The following is a 19,785-nucleotide window of genomic DNA, read 5'->3' on the forward strand; positions in this document are numbered from 1 at the left end:
ATTTGTAAGTTTCATAAGGATATCAAGAATTACATGCTCTTATCACAGTGTGGCAATGTAGTATTTTAATCTGTCCATCAACTATTTTAAATCGTCCTTTCTTATCCAAGGTACTGTGAAGAGATCAAATCAAGTTTATCTTCTGCTGCATGCTTCTGATAATTATGCCATCAAGTGTCTGGCTGTGGTGAATTACGTGCACTTTTAAATATGTTTGACTAAGAAGGAAATATATATTCTGTTGCAAAGGACGTGAAATTCTGCACAACTGGGGTCAAATGAGTTTGTTTGATTTTGTCCCTTTATTTTTCTGTCATGCAGCTGGTCCATCAATCCCACCTGCTGTCTCATATACGAAGCGAGCTCAAGCAAATAGTGTGGAAAGCGAGCAGAGGGAAGACTGGGACAAAGACATAGCTCGCAAATTAAGTAGCACCATTGTAAGTTCCAAAGGAGATGTGCCCGCAAGTCCACTGGCAGGTCTAGACAGAAAGAAATCCACCACCGGACCAAGTGTAAGCAGCAACTTGATTTACCGGTTTGTTTTGATTCTAAGAGTTCAGGCCAGAAATGCTTTTCTATGTTTTTAATGAGGAGAACTCACACAAGATTTAAGCAAGCTTGATCCATCAATTTCAAATGCAAGCTAAAGTGCTTTTTGCATGTCCATTTTATGTTTTGGCAACAATGCAGCCATTGATAGAAATTCTGAGATTTTTATCATACATACCACATTGCATAATTCACATTATCTGACTGCTGATAGTCTATCTGAACTGATGACTCCTTCCATGTGAAAATTAGTGACCCGGCTAAAACCCTGTCACTGTTGATAGGCAGTGCGTGAGATCAGACTTCAGCTTCTGCAGTTGAATAGTCCCTTAATCATGCAACTCTGAAATAAAATGCATGTTCAGTGTAAAAGTAACAAACCTTTATGAAGGAGATGTGGGTCATTCCTTTGGGTTTGATATCTAAAACTGACCTTTAGAACATCTGGATGATGTGTCAGCATCAGTACATGTTTATGAAATCAGTATTAGATGTTAAGAGTTCAAAGTAAATTTCAGCATAGTACAGTATCATACCCATGTGGATAAGTTTAGATTTAGACTTTAGGAGGGTTTATATTAATAGAAACAAAACTGCTGGTAGATGCTGTGAAACTGATACAAGATAGCAAAATGACGGCCAATTTTCAGTTAACCCTCTCCAATAAATAGATAAGTCTTAAAAACCTCTAACAGAGAGGAGCCAGCCCTCAAATGAACTCAGCACCCAATAAAGAAGACCTGGAGAGAAAGGTGAGGCAAACATTTGGAAGATTAAGAGAGTTGATGACTGCAGAAGCATGGGGATGATTTAAAGATGGAAGAGCAGAAAAAGAAAGCCTTCGCTCATTGTTGAACAACAACAACAACTAACACTTTCAGTTCTCCGGCTTCATGTCATAAAAATAATATAGCACTGCTGGGTAAGATATTAGTAAGATTTACAATAAGGCCAGATCTGCGAAGGTATAACTGTTACGAAAATGGAAGTGATGGGGTTCTTTACTCTCGGAAAGAAACAGAAATCTTTATTATTATGAAGGCATTTAATTGAGTTGATGATGTTAGGAATCTGAAGCAAGGGGCAAAAATAGAAGTTGATCACTAATAAATCTAATTTCGAAATTTAAGCGAAAACTTTTTTTTCCCCATGGAAAGTGATTGGAATGTGGAACGGGCTACTATACAAAAGTACACAATGTAGTTCAGAAGATGTTTTTAAGAGGAAGCAAGACATGTACATAAAAGGAAAAGAATAAAAAGACTTGCAATTGGACCTAGGTAAAGTAGGATGAGAGTCTTATGTGAAACATAAACGCCAGCATAGACCAGTTGAGCTAAATGGCCAGTATCTGGGTTATGAACCAGAAAGTTCCATGTCGAAAGCACAAGATCAGTATCCAGAGGTTGACAAAGTATCAAAAAGGAACACTAATGGTGAAAAGAGAATGTTCATTGAAATTTAACAAAATGTTTGGAAGGTGCAGTAGAACAGTAAAACATGAAAACATGAGTATAACAATAGATAAAACCATAAAGAACAAAAACAAGGCAGTACTTGCAAACAAGAAATGAAGACTAGTTCAAAAGATAGGCAGAACTTAAATGAAATGCTAAATTGCCGCACTCCAACCCATCCATCACATGCAGAAAATTCTTTCCCAGGAATTAAAGAAACTTTAAAGAAAAGTAGCACAATTGCAAGCATGGATTTGAAGTTACCAAACATTGCAAGAACTTGAGTAGCATCATAATGTAGTCATTGCCAGTGAATGCCTTAAATGGAACTGCACCTGAGAAACCAAAGACAGAAGTTGACAAATGGTTAAGAGACAAGCAGGCTGGTTTTCAAATAGACAGATCTTACATTGACTGTATAACTGCATAATATATAATCTTGTAACTGTTGATTGAATGGATGATCATGTTGGCCAAAGTGCCTTGTGGAAATTGAGACAGTATGGAATACTGGAGAAATGTTTTGCCATGTTTTGCCAAAACATAGCAAATTCCATCTGGTATGGGGAAACCCCTTTGAAAAAAGACATCACTTCACCTTCCATGCCAGAGATCCCATGATCCTCAAGATTTATTGTCTTTAAGAATTTGTGTTAGTCTTCTATGATGGTGAAGTTTTTTGTGCATGTGTTAGAGCTCTAATTTTCAAACTTGTGTTGTAATTGTAGGATACATGTGCTTTCCACTTGTATCTTGATAATGTCCTGCTTAATTAGAATGTGACTTCCTTAAGTATTGGTACAAAAATCACATTTTGCTTGTTCCCAAGTTGTGAATTTTATATGGTGTGATAACCCCTTCGAGGCCCATGGAGAATCGCTAATTAATCTCCTTCTACAGCTTGTTGAGTGTGAGTTCTACTAGTTCTACTTTTGAGTTCTACCACAAATAGTGGCTCTGTTTGAATGTTCAACATAAATTATGTTCCTTTCCAGTCAGGCTTCCTGAGCCATTGTGTATAGCTTAAACGTGATTGTTGTAATCTTACAGATTTAATGATCTTTGATGAAATGCATGGTAATTGTGAAAAATTACCACAGCAATAAGGCCCTCAAATCACCTGAATGACAGACATGTCATCAATGGCATATATAATTGTGGCTGTGAAGCTGCATGTTTAATCCATGGTATTTAAATAGCTGTGCATGGAAACAGTAACATTTATGATACGTTTGAAATTGTTAGAATGCGCTTCTAGAACTTAAAAGATACAATTGTATCTTTTTCCAACATAATTAATAGTTTTATTACAAACCCATAGCTAGTGACATAAATTGATTTAATATTTCAGAATAACATGCTCCCTGGTATGACAAGAAGAAACACCTATGTGTGTGAACGCTCTACCATTGATCGATACTCTGCCGTGCAGAATGGAAAAGACAGCAGGTGAGAATCCATAGCATTACATTATTGTCTAATGTCTCTGTTTTATTTCTTAAGCCGGATGAGTAGCAGTGATGCAGGAGCTAATGAAAAGCTATAATGAGGTGCAGCAGATATGGATTCATCAAAAACAAATGAGAGTAAAGTGCCGTACCGTTGAGAGAAAGCAAGGTCCATTTAACTGAATGACACAATTATGGGAATGCAAAAGATGAGTAAAAATTAAAGAATTAGAAAGAGAGGTGTTTGAAAAGAATGATGGTTGATTAAATAAGTAGAAATGTGTTTTGCTTTTGTGTTTGCAGGTAAATGAAATGTATTCAAGAGCAAACTATTTCTATACTCAGTTAGAAGCACTATGATTGAAAATACTTGAAATACTTGCTCCATGAAGTAGACTTGATTCTCACTTTCTCTCCTCATTAAATATTTAAGTGTTACTTGTGTCAACTCCATATAAATCTGAAGACCATGGTTTCCTAATCATATTGTAAAATGAGAGGGTAATTTTCCATTCTTTTCATTTGTAAACTGGAGTGTAAAGGGGGAAAAGTTGTATTCCTATTCATGTTTGCTCATGGAATGAACTGTAACAACATTGCGCAATGCAAAAGGTGTGTGATACTGTAGAAAAAAACAGGCTAGCTGAATTGCCATCCGATTTGTTTAAAGAGGAATCAGCAGACAGAAGATATAAAGAAGCTGAGTTAACACATCCAGCAGGATTACTACAAGCCTCTTCTTTCCCCCATACCTCTTGACGCCATTTATGACAGAAAATCACATATTTTTTGTTAAATATATGTGGTGACTTCTGTGTACGGTAGGGAATTCCGCGGATTCACCACCATTTCAGTGAAGAAATTTAGAAATAAATGGTCGACCATTGTCTCTTCACAAACCACCCATGCCCCAAATAAATACAGGGACCATCATCCCTGCATCCAGTGTATCCAGCCCAGTCCGAATTTTTCAATGAGATCCTCACTCATTTTTCTAAACTCTGGGAATATCAATGGGCCTAGTCGACAAATTTCTCCTCATAAAACAAGCATGTCATTATCGGAAAACTGTCTAGTGAACCTTCCCTGTATTCCCTTTATGACAAGAATATGTAAGGAGACCAAAATTACACACAATACTCTAGATATCATCTCACCAAATCTCCATTCAGCTGCAGCAAACATCCTTACTTGTGTACTCAAGCCCCCTTATAACAAAGGCCAACATACCATTTACCTTTCTAACTGTTTGCTGCACCTGTGTCCTTTCTTTCAACGATTGATGTATAAAAACACCCAAGTCCTGTTTTACATCAATATTTCCCAATCTATCACCAGTGAAATAAAATATTCTGCCATTCTTTTCTTCCTACTGAAGTGGATACCTTCACAGTTATTGATGATGGCAGATGCTGTGTAACAATGTCTAATTATTCATCATGTCTAAATCATCTTAAGGCATTTTACTTCCTCCTCACAATTCAAAAGTTTTTTTTTATGCTTAGAGAATATTTGGAGTTCACTTTGATGAAAGTAGCAGCGGGTTGATAACGGAAACACGCTGAATGTTGTGCTTTTTGTTTGGTTTTAAATGCAATGTGGGATCCTGGATTTTGTGAATAGGAGAATTATGTACAAAAACAGAGCGGTAACGCTAAGGTTTCAAGAGTTATTATGTCACTTGTTCCAATTGGTCATGAATTTTCACTGGTATTCTCCCACCCATTTGCCATATCTTTAGAACAAAAACTATAGAAACCCTCAGAGCATAAATAATACTAACACAATTTTCTAGTTTTGTATTTGTTCCTTGGCTGTTCCATCAATTTAGAGTAAACAATTGAGAGTTTATTCGAATTGTGTCTAGTTTTATGTGCCTTACTTTAGTGAGGATGTCATGGCCATTAAAATGGTTAATTAAAGATTCATATCACATGATGTAGAATGAGAATCTTAAAGTAGAATGTCTGGACATGGTGGTGGATGTAGAATCTATAATAATTTTAAAAAGGAAAATCAAGAAATATTTCAAGAAGAAAAATCTAGGTGATTATGAAGCAACCATTACCAGGGGAATGAGACTAAGTAACTCTTGGAGTGTAGCCATGGACATATGATGCCAAATAACTACTTCCTGTACTGTAAAATTCTGTCTTCAGTGGATCTGAAATCCTATTTTCAGTGGATCAAGAAAACACCATTTTATGTAGTCTCAAATGATATGATCCTTTGCTGTTTCTAATTAATGTTCATCTATTGTTTGGTCTACTTTGATGTTGGCTAGTAGTAGGTTTGGAGATGCCAATGAGCGAGGAATTATTTGTAGATCATCACTTTTAATTTTGTATGTGCGCTGCTCAGTTATTCTTATGGTCATGTTAGACCAATTTTCTTCTACTTGTGTCTTGGTTTGGGAGTATTGGAACTGAAGTCATGAGCCATGAATTGATTCCATATGCAGCAAGTACCATTCATAAAAGCACTAAATAAAGGAAGAAAATCATTTTACGCAACAGATATTACTAATGCTGTTAAAATGCTTTTAAAGTGCTAATCAAGAACATCAAAAGATAAGTTGCACTGTAAAAACAAAATTGGCAGAGACAATTGCTGAGATTTGGGTGCTGATTTAAAAAAAAAAATTAACTAAAAACAAGTTTAAACAATACTACATTGTAATATATCTGGCAATATTTTTAAAGGATTTGTAACGCTGCTGCAGGACAGGGAGGGTGTGTAACCTCTGTCCTGAACGAAATAAAGCAGTTGGCTTCAAACTTGAAACACTGCTACCTGTTGTTTCAACTAAGTTATGCAGGGTAGTGACAGAATAGGAAGGACTAAAAGCTACATTGGTATGCGCAGTGAGTATATGTTTTGAGGTATTGTATGTCCTGTTCCATTCAGGTCACACAATATTTTTCAATCATTTTGATTGCCAAACTTATTAGGTCTTAAATCAATTAGTGAAACCAATAATAGAAATAAATTCCAATGGGTGGTTTTGTTTTTGGCAATGTAGCTCTGCCAGTGCAATTAATACCTGTTTCCCAATGTGAAATTTGGGAACCAGGACAATTCTGAAGAAGGCACTGCCGTCACTCCACAAATGCTGCTTGACCCATTTAAGTTTTTCCAGCATTTTCAGATTTCTAGCACCTTCAATATTCAGTTTTTCAAATTCTGAAATAGCATCTGTTTCTGTTAAGTGCCACTATTCAAGCTGATTTAGAACAGCTTGGTTAGCTTTGGTGTGGAAAAGCAGTTAGCTTAACTGGAAATTTCTGGATGCATAATATGCTGAAATAGGCCACTCATATTGCACACACACACATAATATATATTCTCCCAGATGTGAGTGAGTGGCCTACAATCTACTACAGTGTGGTGGATTTGGTGGATGTGTAATATCACTCGATTGGTAGCCCAAAGATTCATGTCCGGGGGCGCAGCTTCAAGTTTTACTGTGGCAGCTGGTGAATTCAATTAATATATCAGGAACTGAAAGCTTGTCTCCATGGTAGTGACTGTGAAACAATCAATAATTGCCATAAAAACCCATCTGGTTTACTTGTGTCATTGAAGGAAGGAAATTTGCGGTCTTTACTAGACCTGGAATAGTTGTAATTCCAGGCCCACAGCAATGAGCCTGGGTCACCAGAAATGTGATTGAATCTTAACTGCCCTATGAAAAAGTCTAGCAAGCCAGTTAGGGATGAGCAACAAATGCCCACGTCCCATAACACAGTTCCTCTTTATAAAAATAAAATGTAGCTATATGCTGGTAAAATGTAGGAGCAGATGTAGACTATTCAGCCCTTCGAGTCTGCTCTGCCATTTAATGAAATCATGGCTGATTTGATAAACCTCAACTCCAGTTTCCTGCCTTTCCCCCATGAACCTTGATTACAGTGGAATATAAAGTTTAGCCTGTGGATTATTGAGCAAAACCAGACTTAGCCTGCCTATTATTGCTGTCATTGCCAATCATGTGAAACCTAACACTTACATGTGAAGAGCCCCGATTACAAAGTACCACTTTGTTTGATCAGGTATTTTGTGTTACATTTTGGCTTCTATCTTTCTCTTTGCCTCAACCCATAAGCCTAACTGAAATGTCTGCTTGTGCAAGCAGTACTTCCACATCCGTCGCAGGCCCTGCAGTGTCTTCTGGAGTACCATCAGCACGTCCTCGACACCAGAAATCCATGTCAGCCTCTGGGCATCCAATCAAGGTCACGCTCCCTTCCATTGAAGATGGCAGTGAAAGTTACCGGCCCAGGTAAGTATTTACAAGGTTCCAGATATGGAGCGTTTCAACAAAATGACAGTGTTGAGTCACGGAACAACATTGTGCTTGAAGCGCAGAATTTCAAAGTCCCGATGAAAAATTCTGTCTGATTCCACATGCCACATTTGTCTCATTTTTTCTTTTCTTTACTAGAAATGTACTACAAAAACCATCTTTTTCTAAAGTCCCCTGCCCTCCAAATTGAAGTTAAGCGGAAAACAATATGAAAAATGAAAATCTTCATTGGTATTATAATGATGAAGAAAACTCAAATCCAGAGTCATGTTCACAGATGGGGTTACATTTCAATTGAATTGATTTTTTTTTCCACAATATTTGGTACGTTAGTAAAGTTCCTGCTATGGAGAATCTAAAGTCTGCTATTCTCAATGAGGGAAATTATGCAAATTTCTGTACTTTGTGCACATTAACTGAATGAAAGCAGCTAGATATTTGTGCACACAAGTATGTTTTCATCATGGGAAGGAGTGAAAAGACAATAGATTAACACACGTTTATTCCCTCAGTTCAGTTTCACTTGATATTACTACACATGAGGCTTTATTTTTCTGTATTTCTATTTTAATTATAGAAAGAAATTTAATTTTACTTAATTCAGTTGAGAAATAATCCCTATCTCATGCACTTTTTAGTGTCTATTAGGTTCCATTGTAAATTAAGTCTCTCTGCATAGGTTTAATCCAAATAACATTATAATCATTTTTAGCCTTACCACGAAGAATGTATTTAAAATCTACGTATTAAATACTATACTCATCTCACATCACAGAAACTGAGAGACAAGGTTTTCGGAATTTGTAATGAATTACAATTTACATCTCAACTTTTCTTTCTGTACTCAGCACTGCAGCCCAAAGAGTACCTGCTGCTTCTCCTTCTGCACACAGTATTAGCACTACTACTCCAGATCGAACCCACTTCCCTCGAGGAAGCTCTAGCCGAAGCACTTTTCATGGCGGACAGTTACGGGAACGACGAACTGCCACGTACAATGGACCACCAGCTTCACCAACATTGTCACATGATACTGGTGCCCTCTCACAAGCTCGAAGAGGAACTTCTACTGGTATAATAAGCAAGATCACATCCAAATTTGCCCGCAGGTAAGTTACTGAACGATTGATTGATTCTAAATGTTTGATGATCTTTTTGCTTTTTAAAGTACAGATAACAAAAACCCCACAACCCAAATGCCCCTCTCCAATTTACATAAAGAATATTTTAAAACAGGTTCACTGTCTTAGCTATAAATCCCTTGATGGTGACTCATGGTACTTGAACTGTTCATCTATCATTATACTTGAGGGTGAGTGAATGTAGAATTGTTGTTTCATTTCTCCTTCTTGTTGAACATCTGTTTTGATTCGTGTAACTGGAAAAATGTATTCCGGTAAAGACACTGAGCAGTACAAAAGGTTTCTTTTTCTGGCCTCTGCTTCAGTTTTCTTCTCCTATTTGTCACTAAGTTAGCATTTCATTCTCCAGTGGAATATCTACTACTATTACCCTTTTCACAGCTCTTCCAGGACAATACTCTGTAGTTTTCTGAACTTTAGTGGACAAATCACAGACTTTTCATATCTATATTTGTAAAATGATCTTCCCCTGTTTAGAGATGTCATAATGAATTTATTCTGCAGTTTACTTTTGCTCTATAACCTTCCTAAAATGGAATACCCAAACTTCAAACAAAGCTCCAACTAAGGCTTTGCATCAAGCTGACATTAAGTTTGTGCTTGCTTTTATATCCTCTGCTTCTCAACTTTTAGGAACTAAAACATCTCACTCATTTGCATTTCTATGTCATTATGCATTTACACAGTCCGCTTTAATAAGCTTGTAAGGTCTGCATAGTAAGGTCTCTCAACTTCATTATTTCATCAGAAACCTTACAATTTGAGGGAGCCATGAATATCCCAGGCTAGAATTTGTATGATAATCTGATAGAGCAGATCACGCTGTCATTGCAGGAATTCCTGATATTTACAGGCTCAACGATGAATAATCATCCAATCTGCCACACTATCATCAAGGCAGTGCTGATGAAAACTTACTGATTTTGTAAAATTCATAACATATGTTGATTAAAATGTAAGGTGGCTTTTGAAGCCTATTTTCACAAAGCTCCCACAATGACTGAGCATCCAGTGTATAACTGAACCATGCAAACCAAAATATTCCCTGATTTGATTCTTATTCTGAATTAGGTAACCATGACTAGGATTGCAGTAGGAAGCCCTACAGATACTTTAGGTTATCAAGATATTAAATTGTCCAGAGTCGCCAGAAAGTTCATGCTTGTGGGCAGCCTTGGCTGAAATCATGTTTAATGTTCGTTAGAACCTAAAAAAATAGGAGCAGGATTAGACCATCAGCCTGCTTCAGCATCCAGTATGATCCAGAAGAATGGCGTCAGTTACTCGAGTATGTTGGCCCATGTACATGCTGCTGTAAATGTGGATGAGAACGAAATCCCAGAATTGTTGTAGTGCGTACAATGTAGCTCCTTGTGTTTGTCTCTCTCTAAAAGAATATTATGATTAAATGCTGCCTCCTGCCTTTAACTTATAACCCTGGATACTGTTTCTCTATTTAAATAAACATCTATTGCCATCTTGAATGCTTCAATTTGATCCTGCCTCCATCATTCTTCCAGGCAGTGCCTTCCAGACCCTAACTACTTGCTATATGACAAAATTTTTTCTCACATCACATTTGCTGCTTTTGCAATTACCTTGTATCTGTATCTCTTGCACTTGACTCTTTTATGAGAGGGAGCATTAGTCCCCATCTATTCTGTCTTATCCCCTTATGATTTTGAAATCTTCTATCACATCTCCTTTTTGCCTTTTTCGCTCCAAGGAAAACAGTCCCAACTTCTCCAATTCTCATCCTGGAACCACTCTTCTAAAACTTTTTGTACATTATCTCCAATGCATTTGCGTCCTTCCTAAAGTATGATTTGTGCATGATTCTGAAGCTAGTTTGATGGTTTGCTGGAATCAACCAGTCCTGTGGAGGGAATTGTACTCCTAATGATTGCTCCATTGTGGTGGCCATTTTTTCCACTTTGGAAAATGTTAGAATCTGGGAGGGCTCCTCAAGATAAGGCAGTCCCCTTTCCCTTAACTGCACCATCTGGATTCAGCTTCTTCCAGACTGAAGGACCTCTCATCACCCTTCCATCTTCGAGAGCACCGCACACCATGTCTCATTGAACCATGACGGCACCTTCTGATTGCCGCCAGCTAATTCAGATAAAGTTACATGCTGTCGACTGCTCCCAACAACAGTATGGGAGTTAGAGCTTGCATTTCACCTGATGTGAGTACCCTAACCCAAAATGCAAAATCCTGTCCTTCAAGACGTTATGGTACTTGTCAGCACAGTACTAAACTTTGGGCTGTAATGTAAAGATTTTTTAAATTAATTCAACCATTCAGTATTTTATACTTGCAGTTTTTTAAAAGTGTATCTGTCATAATAGAGTGGAAAAAACTTGACCTCAAACAAGTACATGCAAGCAATGAGTTTGCAACTAGCAGTGCTGCATGTATGAACTTTGGCTGCTACTTTTTCCAGAACTCCCTCGATTCAGGCAAGGTCCCATTAGCTTGGAAGGTAGCAAGCATAACTTCTGTATTCACAAAGGGAGGGGAGTCAGAAAGCAGAAAACTACAGGCCAGTTAATTTAACATCTGACGTAAAGAAAATGTTAGACGCTATTATTAAAAGGTTATAGCAGGACACTTGGATAAGAACAAAGAGCAGGGGAGTAGGTAATTTAGCCCCTCGAGCCTGCTGTGCCTTTTTGTTACAATCAAGCCTGATCTCATCTCAGCCTCAACTCCACTTTCTGTCCACTCCCTGTAACCTTTTAACCTGTCACTCATTAAAAGCCTTACCTATCTCCTCCTTAAATTTCTTCAGTTTCCTGCTGTCTGCTGCACTCTGAGTTAGTGAATGCCACATATTCACCACTCTTTGAGAGAAGTAACTCTTCCTCATCTCTGTTTTAAATTTGCCGCCTGTGACCTCTCATTCTTGTCCAACGCTACTAAGTTGAAGGAAGTCAGGCAGAGTCAACACAATTTTTGTCAAAGAGGAAATCATGTTTAACTAATCTGTTGTACTTCTTTTGAAGAAATAACATGTTTTGTGATTAAAGGGGAACCAGTGGATCTATTGTACTTAGATTTCCAGAAGGCATATGACAAAGTCCCTTCAAAGGTTATTGCAGAAGTTAAAAGCTCATAGGGATACCCATATTTGTGTGGATAGAAGAATAGCTGGTTAACAGGAAGTAGTGAGTAGGAGTAAATGGATCTTTTTCAGATTGATCTGCTCAAATATGTGGTGTGTCACTGGAATCAGTGTTGAGGCCTCAATTGCTTACAGTTTATATAAATAAAGAAACAGAAGGTTTGGTTGCAAAATGTGTTGATAACACAAAGACAGATTAAAAAGTAAGTTGTGAAGAGGACTTATGAATGTTACAAAGGGATGTAGATAGATTACATGAGTGGACAAAAGTCTAGCAAATGGGGGAAAATGTGAAGTTGTCCATTTTTGATAGGAATAATCCAAAAAAAGTACATTATCTAAATGGTGAGAGATTACAGAACTCTGAGATAGAGTAATACAGCATAGAAACAGGGTCTTTGGCCCAAACTGGTCCATACTGACCATAGTGCCCATTCAGCTAGTTCCACTTGCCTGCATTTGGTCCATATCCCTGTAAACCCTTCCCATCCGTGTACCTGTCCAAATGATTTTTAAATGTTGCTATTGTACCTGCCTCAACCACTTTCTCCGGCAGCCCATTCCATATACGCACCACTCTCTGCGCGAAAAAGTTGCCCCTCAGGTCCTTCTTAAATCTTCCCCTCTCGCTTGAACTTATGCCCTCTAGTTTTCAATTTCCCCATCCCTGGGAAAAAGTCTATATACGTTCATCCTATCTATGCCCCTCATTATTTTACACACCTCAATAAGGTCACCCCTTATTCTCCTATGTGCCAAGGAACAAAGTCCTATCCTGGCCAATCTCTCCCTATAACTCAGGCCTACTGGTTCTGACAACATCCTCGTAAATCTTCTTTGCACACTTCCCAGTTTAACCATGTCTTTCCTATAACAGGTTGACCAAAACTGCATACAATACTCCAAATGTGGCCTCACCAATGACTTATACAACTGTAACATAATGTCCCAACTCTTATACTCAATGCCTCGACCGATGAAGGCCAGTATGCCAAATACCTTCTTTACTACCATGTCCATCTGTGACGCCACTTTCAACGAACTATGTACTTGTACTCCTAGGTCCCTCTGTTCCACAACACTCCTTAGAACCTCACCATTTACTGTATAAGTCCTGCCTTAGTTTGACTTTCCAAAATGCAACACCTTACAGTTATCTGTATTGAATTGCATTTGCCAATCCTCAGCCCACTTCCCCATCTGATCAAGATCCCTCTGTAATTTTTGATAACCTTCTTTGCTATCAATGATACCTCCTAATTTTGTATCATCTGCAGACTTACTCATCATGCTTTATACATTCACATCCAGATCATTGATGTAAATAACAAATAACAAAGTTCCCAGCACCGACCCCTGTCGCACACCACTAGTCACAGGCCTCCAGTCCGAGAAACAACCTTCAACCATCATTTCTGAAGAAGGGTCTAGGCCCGAAACGTCAGCCTTCCTGCTCCTTTGATGCTGCTTGGCCTGCTGTGTTCATCCAGCTCTACACCTTGTTATCTCTTCAACCATCACCCTCTGCTTCCTACCATCGAGCCAGTTTTGAATCCAATTAGTTAGCTTTCCCTGGATCCCATGCAACCTAACTTTCATGACTAGCCTGCCATGCTGGACCATGTCTATATGGACTTTAGTAAGGCCTTTGACAACATCCACTGCCCTACCCTCATCCATCATCTTGGTTACCTCTTCGAAAAACTCTAAAAGATTTGTCAGACATGTGGGAAGATGCAGAAGGATCTGCATGTCCTAGTGCATAACAAGCAAAAGGCTAGCATGTACATACAGCATATATTGGGGGAGGCCAATAGAATTTAATGCTGCATTTTATGGGAAATTGAATCCCAACATAGGGCGGTTATGTTTCAGCTATGCAGAGCACTATATGTGGTGACCACAACTGGTATACTGTGTATTGTATTTGTTGTCATAATTAAGGTGGGATGCAAATGCCATTGGAAACAGCTCTGAGAAGGCTTACCAGACTAATATCTGGATTGGATGAGTCGTGTTATGAAGAAAGGTTGGACAGGTTAGGTTGTATCTACCAAGTTTAGAAATGTAAAAGGAACTTGATTGAAATGTATAACTTCCTGAGGGACTCTGACAGGATAGATCTGGGGAGGATGCTCCCTCTTTATGGGAGAATCTAAAACTGAGGGCCTCTGTTTAAAATAAGAGGCCTCCCATTTAAAACAGTGATGGCACATGTTTTTTTCTCTTGGGCCGGAGTCTTTGTAATTCTGCTTCCTCAAAATCATTGTCCTTGAATATCTTTAAGGCAAAGATAAATAGATTCTTATGACACAAGGGATTGAAAGGTTATCAGGGGTAGGTGACAATGTGGATTTAAGGTTGCAATCAGATCAGACATGACCTTATTAAATGGTGGAGTGCCTTGAGGGGTTGAATGGCCTCATCTTACTCCTTGCATTTGTAGGCTTTTCTGGATATGTTTCTTGTAAAGGTGATGATGAGTTAACCATTTAGTTTGAAATTTTGATTGGATTTTTCTTATTTTTCCCATTTGTAGAACTCTGTTTCTGGTTTTCCAGAGGGTAGCAAAAGTTGCTTGCTTCCATTTTATCAATAACTGTAGAATGAAATTAGGGGAATTAGGAATTTACCAAATACTCATTATCAAGTAAGGAAACTCAACCATCACAGAAACACCACCCTCTGTTTAAAAATTACATGTTACTACTGTTTGTAAGATAACAATTTCTATTAAAATGGATTCTGGCCTTGTTTTTTTTCTTCACTTCTGGGACATGATATACCTCCAAGTCAGGATGGTCATTTGGCTTGGAGGAAAATTTGCAGGTGGTGGGTATTCCCTTTACCTGCTGCCCTTGTCCTCTTAGATGAAAGTAGCTGTGAGTTTGGAAGGTGCTGTATCAGGAGCCATTATGAATCTCTGCAGTGCATTCTGTAGATCATACACACTGCTACCACTGAGCCATGACTATGACTATGTCAGGGTGTTGCTTGACGAGTCTGTGAGACAACTCTCTCAGTTTTGGCATTAGCCTCCAGATGTTAGTAAATAGAACTTTGCAAGATCATCAGGGCTATTTCTCCTATTATCTCTTAGGTGCCTGGGTCGAATGTCAGGTGGTCTATCCGGTTTCATTTCTGTGTTGAGACTTCATTGTGATTGATACAATTGAGTGGCTTGCTAGGCCACTTCAGAGTTAGCTACATTGCTGTGGGCCTGAAGGCCAGACCAGGTGAGGATGGCAGATTTCCTTTCCTGAGGGGCACTAATGAACCAGATGGGTTTTTCCCAATAATCGACGATGATCATCTGTAGATCCTTAATTCCAAATATTTTTATTGAATTACAGAATATTAGCTGAGTTTTTGGGTTAATAGCGTGGCGATAATACCACTAAGCCAAAGCCATTGTCAGGGAGTCTATCAAATATTGCTTGCATCTATTCAGTGTGCCTTACTTTGTGCTTGGTTAGAACCTTCTGTTGCATGATGTTTATTTGCCGTTCATTAGTGATTTCAAAGAGTTGAATAGGTGGCGTAGTACATGAATCACATTTTACAGTTTTTTTTTAATAATAGAAGGCACATGCATATGCAATGGAGTGCATTAAAATAGTCAAGTGTAGAGTTAGCAAAGGCATGGATGAGGGTTTCAGCAGTAGATGACCTGAGGCACGGTGCATTCTGACAATGCTACAAGAGGTGCAATTGGGCAGTTTCAGAGATGGCACAGGGGTATCTTTCCAATTGCAAGCTCATCCCAGAGTTAAACATGACACCAATTTACAAAAAATGTCAATAAACCTAAGACAGACGTTGAGAAAGGAATACAATTGATTGCTATGGAACAGTGTTTGTAATGAGACTGAAGACAATAATTTCAGTCTGCTCATCATTGGAATAAATTATTGGTCACCCAAGTTGGATGTCATATCATCAGTCTGATAATTTTGCAAAAGTGGAAGAGTCATGAGAAATAAAATTCCATATTATCAGCAACATGATCTTGTTGAAGAGTAGCATATTGAGGTAAATAGGAGATACATTTTGATGTACATCTTTCCATAATGTTATCATTTTTCAATTCTATAAAACAAATATAGAAGGGTATTGCTAAAAGGAAGATTTGAAACATCTACGAATCTTTTAAAAATCTGTTTGATGTACAGAATAAAATGTAGATGAAGACTGGAACACCTCTTCACAGTTGAATGAATTCCGTGATTTCAGTTCATTACTTACCATGCTTGTTATGATATTGCAATTCTTCCCTTGACTGAGTTGGTTCCAAACAATTTGGGAACAGAATCACCCCCTTATTCTGTGTTTGTACAATAAGCATCGGGTCAAAGATACTTCGTAGCTTCCATTCAGTGTCATAGCCTATTTTGAGTTCTTTCATTTTAGCCCTTTCAAGATCATTCCTTTGTTTGCATTTCCATAAACCATTTCAGTCTTTTGATTGAGAATGGATGGAACGATTTGATTTATCAATCAAAAGATCAGATTTAGAAGGAGTGTTACTTTAAAATGAAAAGAAAATATCCAAATGTCTTGTGAATGTGGATATAATAGTCAAACTTGCATAATTGGAAGACCTTTTAAATATTTTGGGGTTTAAGTGAGTGTCTTATTTTGTGCACAGCATTATGTTTTCCTAATCCTTTTTTTTTGCTAATAAAGTTCTTCTTGCATCCTCGTTTCTCCTGACATTAACACAAGCTGAGAGTGCAAATGACCGATGTTTGTCAGTGTTGTTCCGGTGTCAACCAACAGGTTTGTCTAATAGTTCAACCTTTAACTTGTCCGCACAAAGCAAGAGCAAACTTTGATCATTTTCTTTGACCTGAAGTAGAATGTTCATGGTTCATTGTTCAAAGGTTAAAAGAGGTCAGAAGTGTGGTTGTTGCCATATGTTCACACTCTTAGAATCCTTCCATCATTATTTGCTCAGGCTAACTGACAGTTGGCAAGCCAAGACAAATATTCCTTCCATAGCTTTATACCAATCAATAACATAGTTATTCTTCTCAAGCAGGAGGAATTTACAGTCTCTCACAACCTGAATGATGTGATAGGGGAACTGGTACCTACCCGCTCCCCTCCCCGCCCCTCCGGATGTAAGTGTCCCACAGAATGTTCACCCAAAGTCTAGAGCCAGAGCTTTGGCCTCCACTCTCTGGGACTGTCTTTGGGAAGTTATGAAATCTGCACTTTCTGACTCCGAAACAGCAATAGTATAACTGAACAAAAGGCTTGTTCCAACGAAGAGGTCATGACCAATCAGAAAGATGAGAAATTTATAATCCGTCTAGATGATTACATGTTTAAACGTACCCTGGAAGGGGTTATTTAATATGTCAAAATTTTCAGTGAGTATTGTACACGGGAAAACTTTCCAACAGCTGTTTATAATTGCTAACTGAAGCTGAGACATTTGCTGACCAACATTTGAATAATTTATAAACTGGATAACCTCCAAAAGCGGGCATTTTCTTGATAATCAGTAGTTAATAGCTGGTTGAAAATCCTGCAGCTCCCTATCCAACAGCTCTGTGGGTGTGTCTATACCACACGGGCTACAGCAAGGGCAGCTCAACACCAATTTCTTGAGAGCAATTAGAGACGAGTGATAAATGCTGGTCTTACTGGTGACACCCAACCTTCCGTACGCAAATACATAAGAATTATAATGGAATAGAGCAGATGTATATTTTGATCTGTGAGCCAAAAATAATCACAGAATAATAACTGTTTCCAGGACCTTGTTTTGTCTTATTTCTGTCTTTATTTGTTGGAGGAGGGCGGGCCTGTACTGACCAGTTGGCAGCATCGTTTTCTCTGAATTATCTGACATTACTTGGTTTTCTTTCCTTTCAAAATTCAGTCACGTGAATCTCTTTTGTTTCACAACAAAAGACAAAACTCTGCAAATGAAAGCAGTCAGATGATCCAGCTTTGCTTTATTCAACAAACCTTTCCCACAGACCCTACCATTAAAAAAGTGTAGGGATAATTACAGTATGATGTGACTGAATTAGGTTAAGAAAATTTGAATGAGCAAATCTCCTTACACCCTCCACAAATGCACCACAGGAAAGAATAGTTAATCTGCAATTTTGGAAGGAAAAAAGGAAATAAGGAAAATTAGCCAAAATTCTGAGATTATTATCTACACTGCTTACGCATTTGTTGAGTTAAATTATAGAGAGTTTACTCCAGATTTCAAGCTTTTTTTATTCATTCATGAATTGAGAGAGTTGCTGGCTAGACCAGCATTTATTGCCCATCCCTAATTGCTCTGAGGGCAATTAAGAGTCAACCACATTGCTGTGGGTCTGGAGTCAAATGTAAGCCAGATCAGGTAAGGATGGCAGTTTCCTTCCCTCAAGAACATTAGTGAACCAGATGGGTTTTTCCAACAATTGGCAATGGATTCATGGTCATCATTAGACCCTTAATTAAGATAAAAACAGATAGTTATTGAATTCAGATTCCACCATCTGCCGTTGCAGGATTTGAACCCGGGTCCCCAGAACATTACCTGGGTCTCTGGATAATTCACATCTGACATGTCAGTAATATAGTACCGGTAAATACCCTGACAAGTTTCAGTAAGACATCCGAGAAGTCATATTGTTTGCTTTTGTATTTATGATGCATTTTGCTTCGTGGAATAAATTATATTTTACGACGTCATTTTGTTTTTAAACCCACAAAGGCCAAGATTAAGTTGCCTAGTTACGTTATCAGATTCATGTTAAATTGAAAAGCTGGATATATAATTTGCACTTTTATTCCTGCATTTATTTTGAACTCTGTTATAAAATAAGAGTTTATAACGTTGAGTTCCTGACAAAACCATCTATAACTTGACCTGATTCAGAACTATTTATTCTGTTTGTGTTTTTAAGGTTGTACAGTTGTTCCACTGTCATTTAATGAAAGTCTGGGTTCTCTTAACCTCTTCATTTTTTGTATTTCTAACTTGTTATCTTGTTTCCTCTGTTTGCACTGAACCTTAATTCTGATTGCTTTTGAGGGGCCTAAGTGAAGTTGAAGGCAGTGGCAGAGCTGACACTGCAAGGTGAGGTGCTGCTGGTAATATTGTGTTGATGTTTACGTGTATAACTATGATTGTTAACATTTTAAATGGCAATTGGTATAATGCAGAAAAGCTTAAGAGAAAATCTATCATTCAACTGTTTTTCCTACCCAATCTGGAAAATATTCATGGAAACTGCATTTGGTCATGTAAAAAAAAATCAAATCAGTAAAGTAATAGGCCATTCAAGTTATGATGTTCAGAATTGAGTAACAATGTGCAAACACGTGTGCTGTTCATGCAGATTGAACATAAACTTGAAGATAACCTATATTTTCATCCTTTAAATTTATCTTCACTTCCCTATCCACCAACAGCCACAGTTTGTATTTATATTACACCTTTCGTGTGTTAAAAGCCCAAAGCTTGTCGCAGGTGTCATATCAAACAAAATTTGACATTAAGTATATAAAGAGATATTAAGGTAGATGATCAAAGGCTTGGTCAAAGCAGTGTGTTCAAGATTGTATTGGGGGGAATTAAAAGAGAAGCAGAGATTTTGTGGAGGGAACCTGGATCTGAGGATCTTGGCAGCTTGGAAAACATGACTACAATTGACATCACCAAGAGTGTAAATATATCGGAGGGTTCTAGGAATGATGGAGTTGACAAAGATGGGAAGGCGTAAGATCATTTGAAAATATC

General features: G+C 38.0%; 1 protein-coding gene across 10 annotated transcripts in view; it reads left to right on the forward strand.

Moving 5' to 3' along the window:
* mark1 (MAP/microtubule affinity-regulating kinase 1) overlaps positions 1 to 19,785 on the forward strand; it is a 172,674-nt gene that overhangs the window by 147,333 nt on the left and 5,556 nt on the right. For 4 of the 10 annotated variants that reach the window (XM_048600844.1, XM_048600839.1, XM_048600846.1 and 1 more), the window contains 5 exons: positions 322 to 515; positions 3,361 to 3,458; positions 7,563 to 7,739; positions 8,612 to 8,872; positions 19,078 to 19,122. In XM_048600844.1, the coding sequence (XP_048456801.1) occupies positions 322 to 515; positions 3,361 to 3,458; positions 7,563 to 7,739; positions 8,612 to 8,872; positions 19,078 to 19,122 (775 nt within the window). Of the gene's footprint in view, positions 1 to 321; positions 516 to 3,360; positions 3,459 to 7,562; positions 7,740 to 8,611; positions 8,873 to 19,077; positions 19,123 to 19,785 lie in introns of those variants that run through there. The other 6 variants (XR_007262857.1, XR_007262858.1, XM_048600840.1 and 3 more) reach the window with 5 other exon arrangements.

This window comes from Rhincodon typus, chromosome 9 (genome assembly GCF_021869965.1).
Source record: "Rhincodon typus isolate 14 chromosome 9, sRhiTyp1.1, whole genome shotgun sequence".
Lineage (NCBI taxonomy): Eukaryota > Metazoa > Chordata > Chondrichthyes > Orectolobiformes > Rhincodontidae > Rhincodon > Rhincodon typus.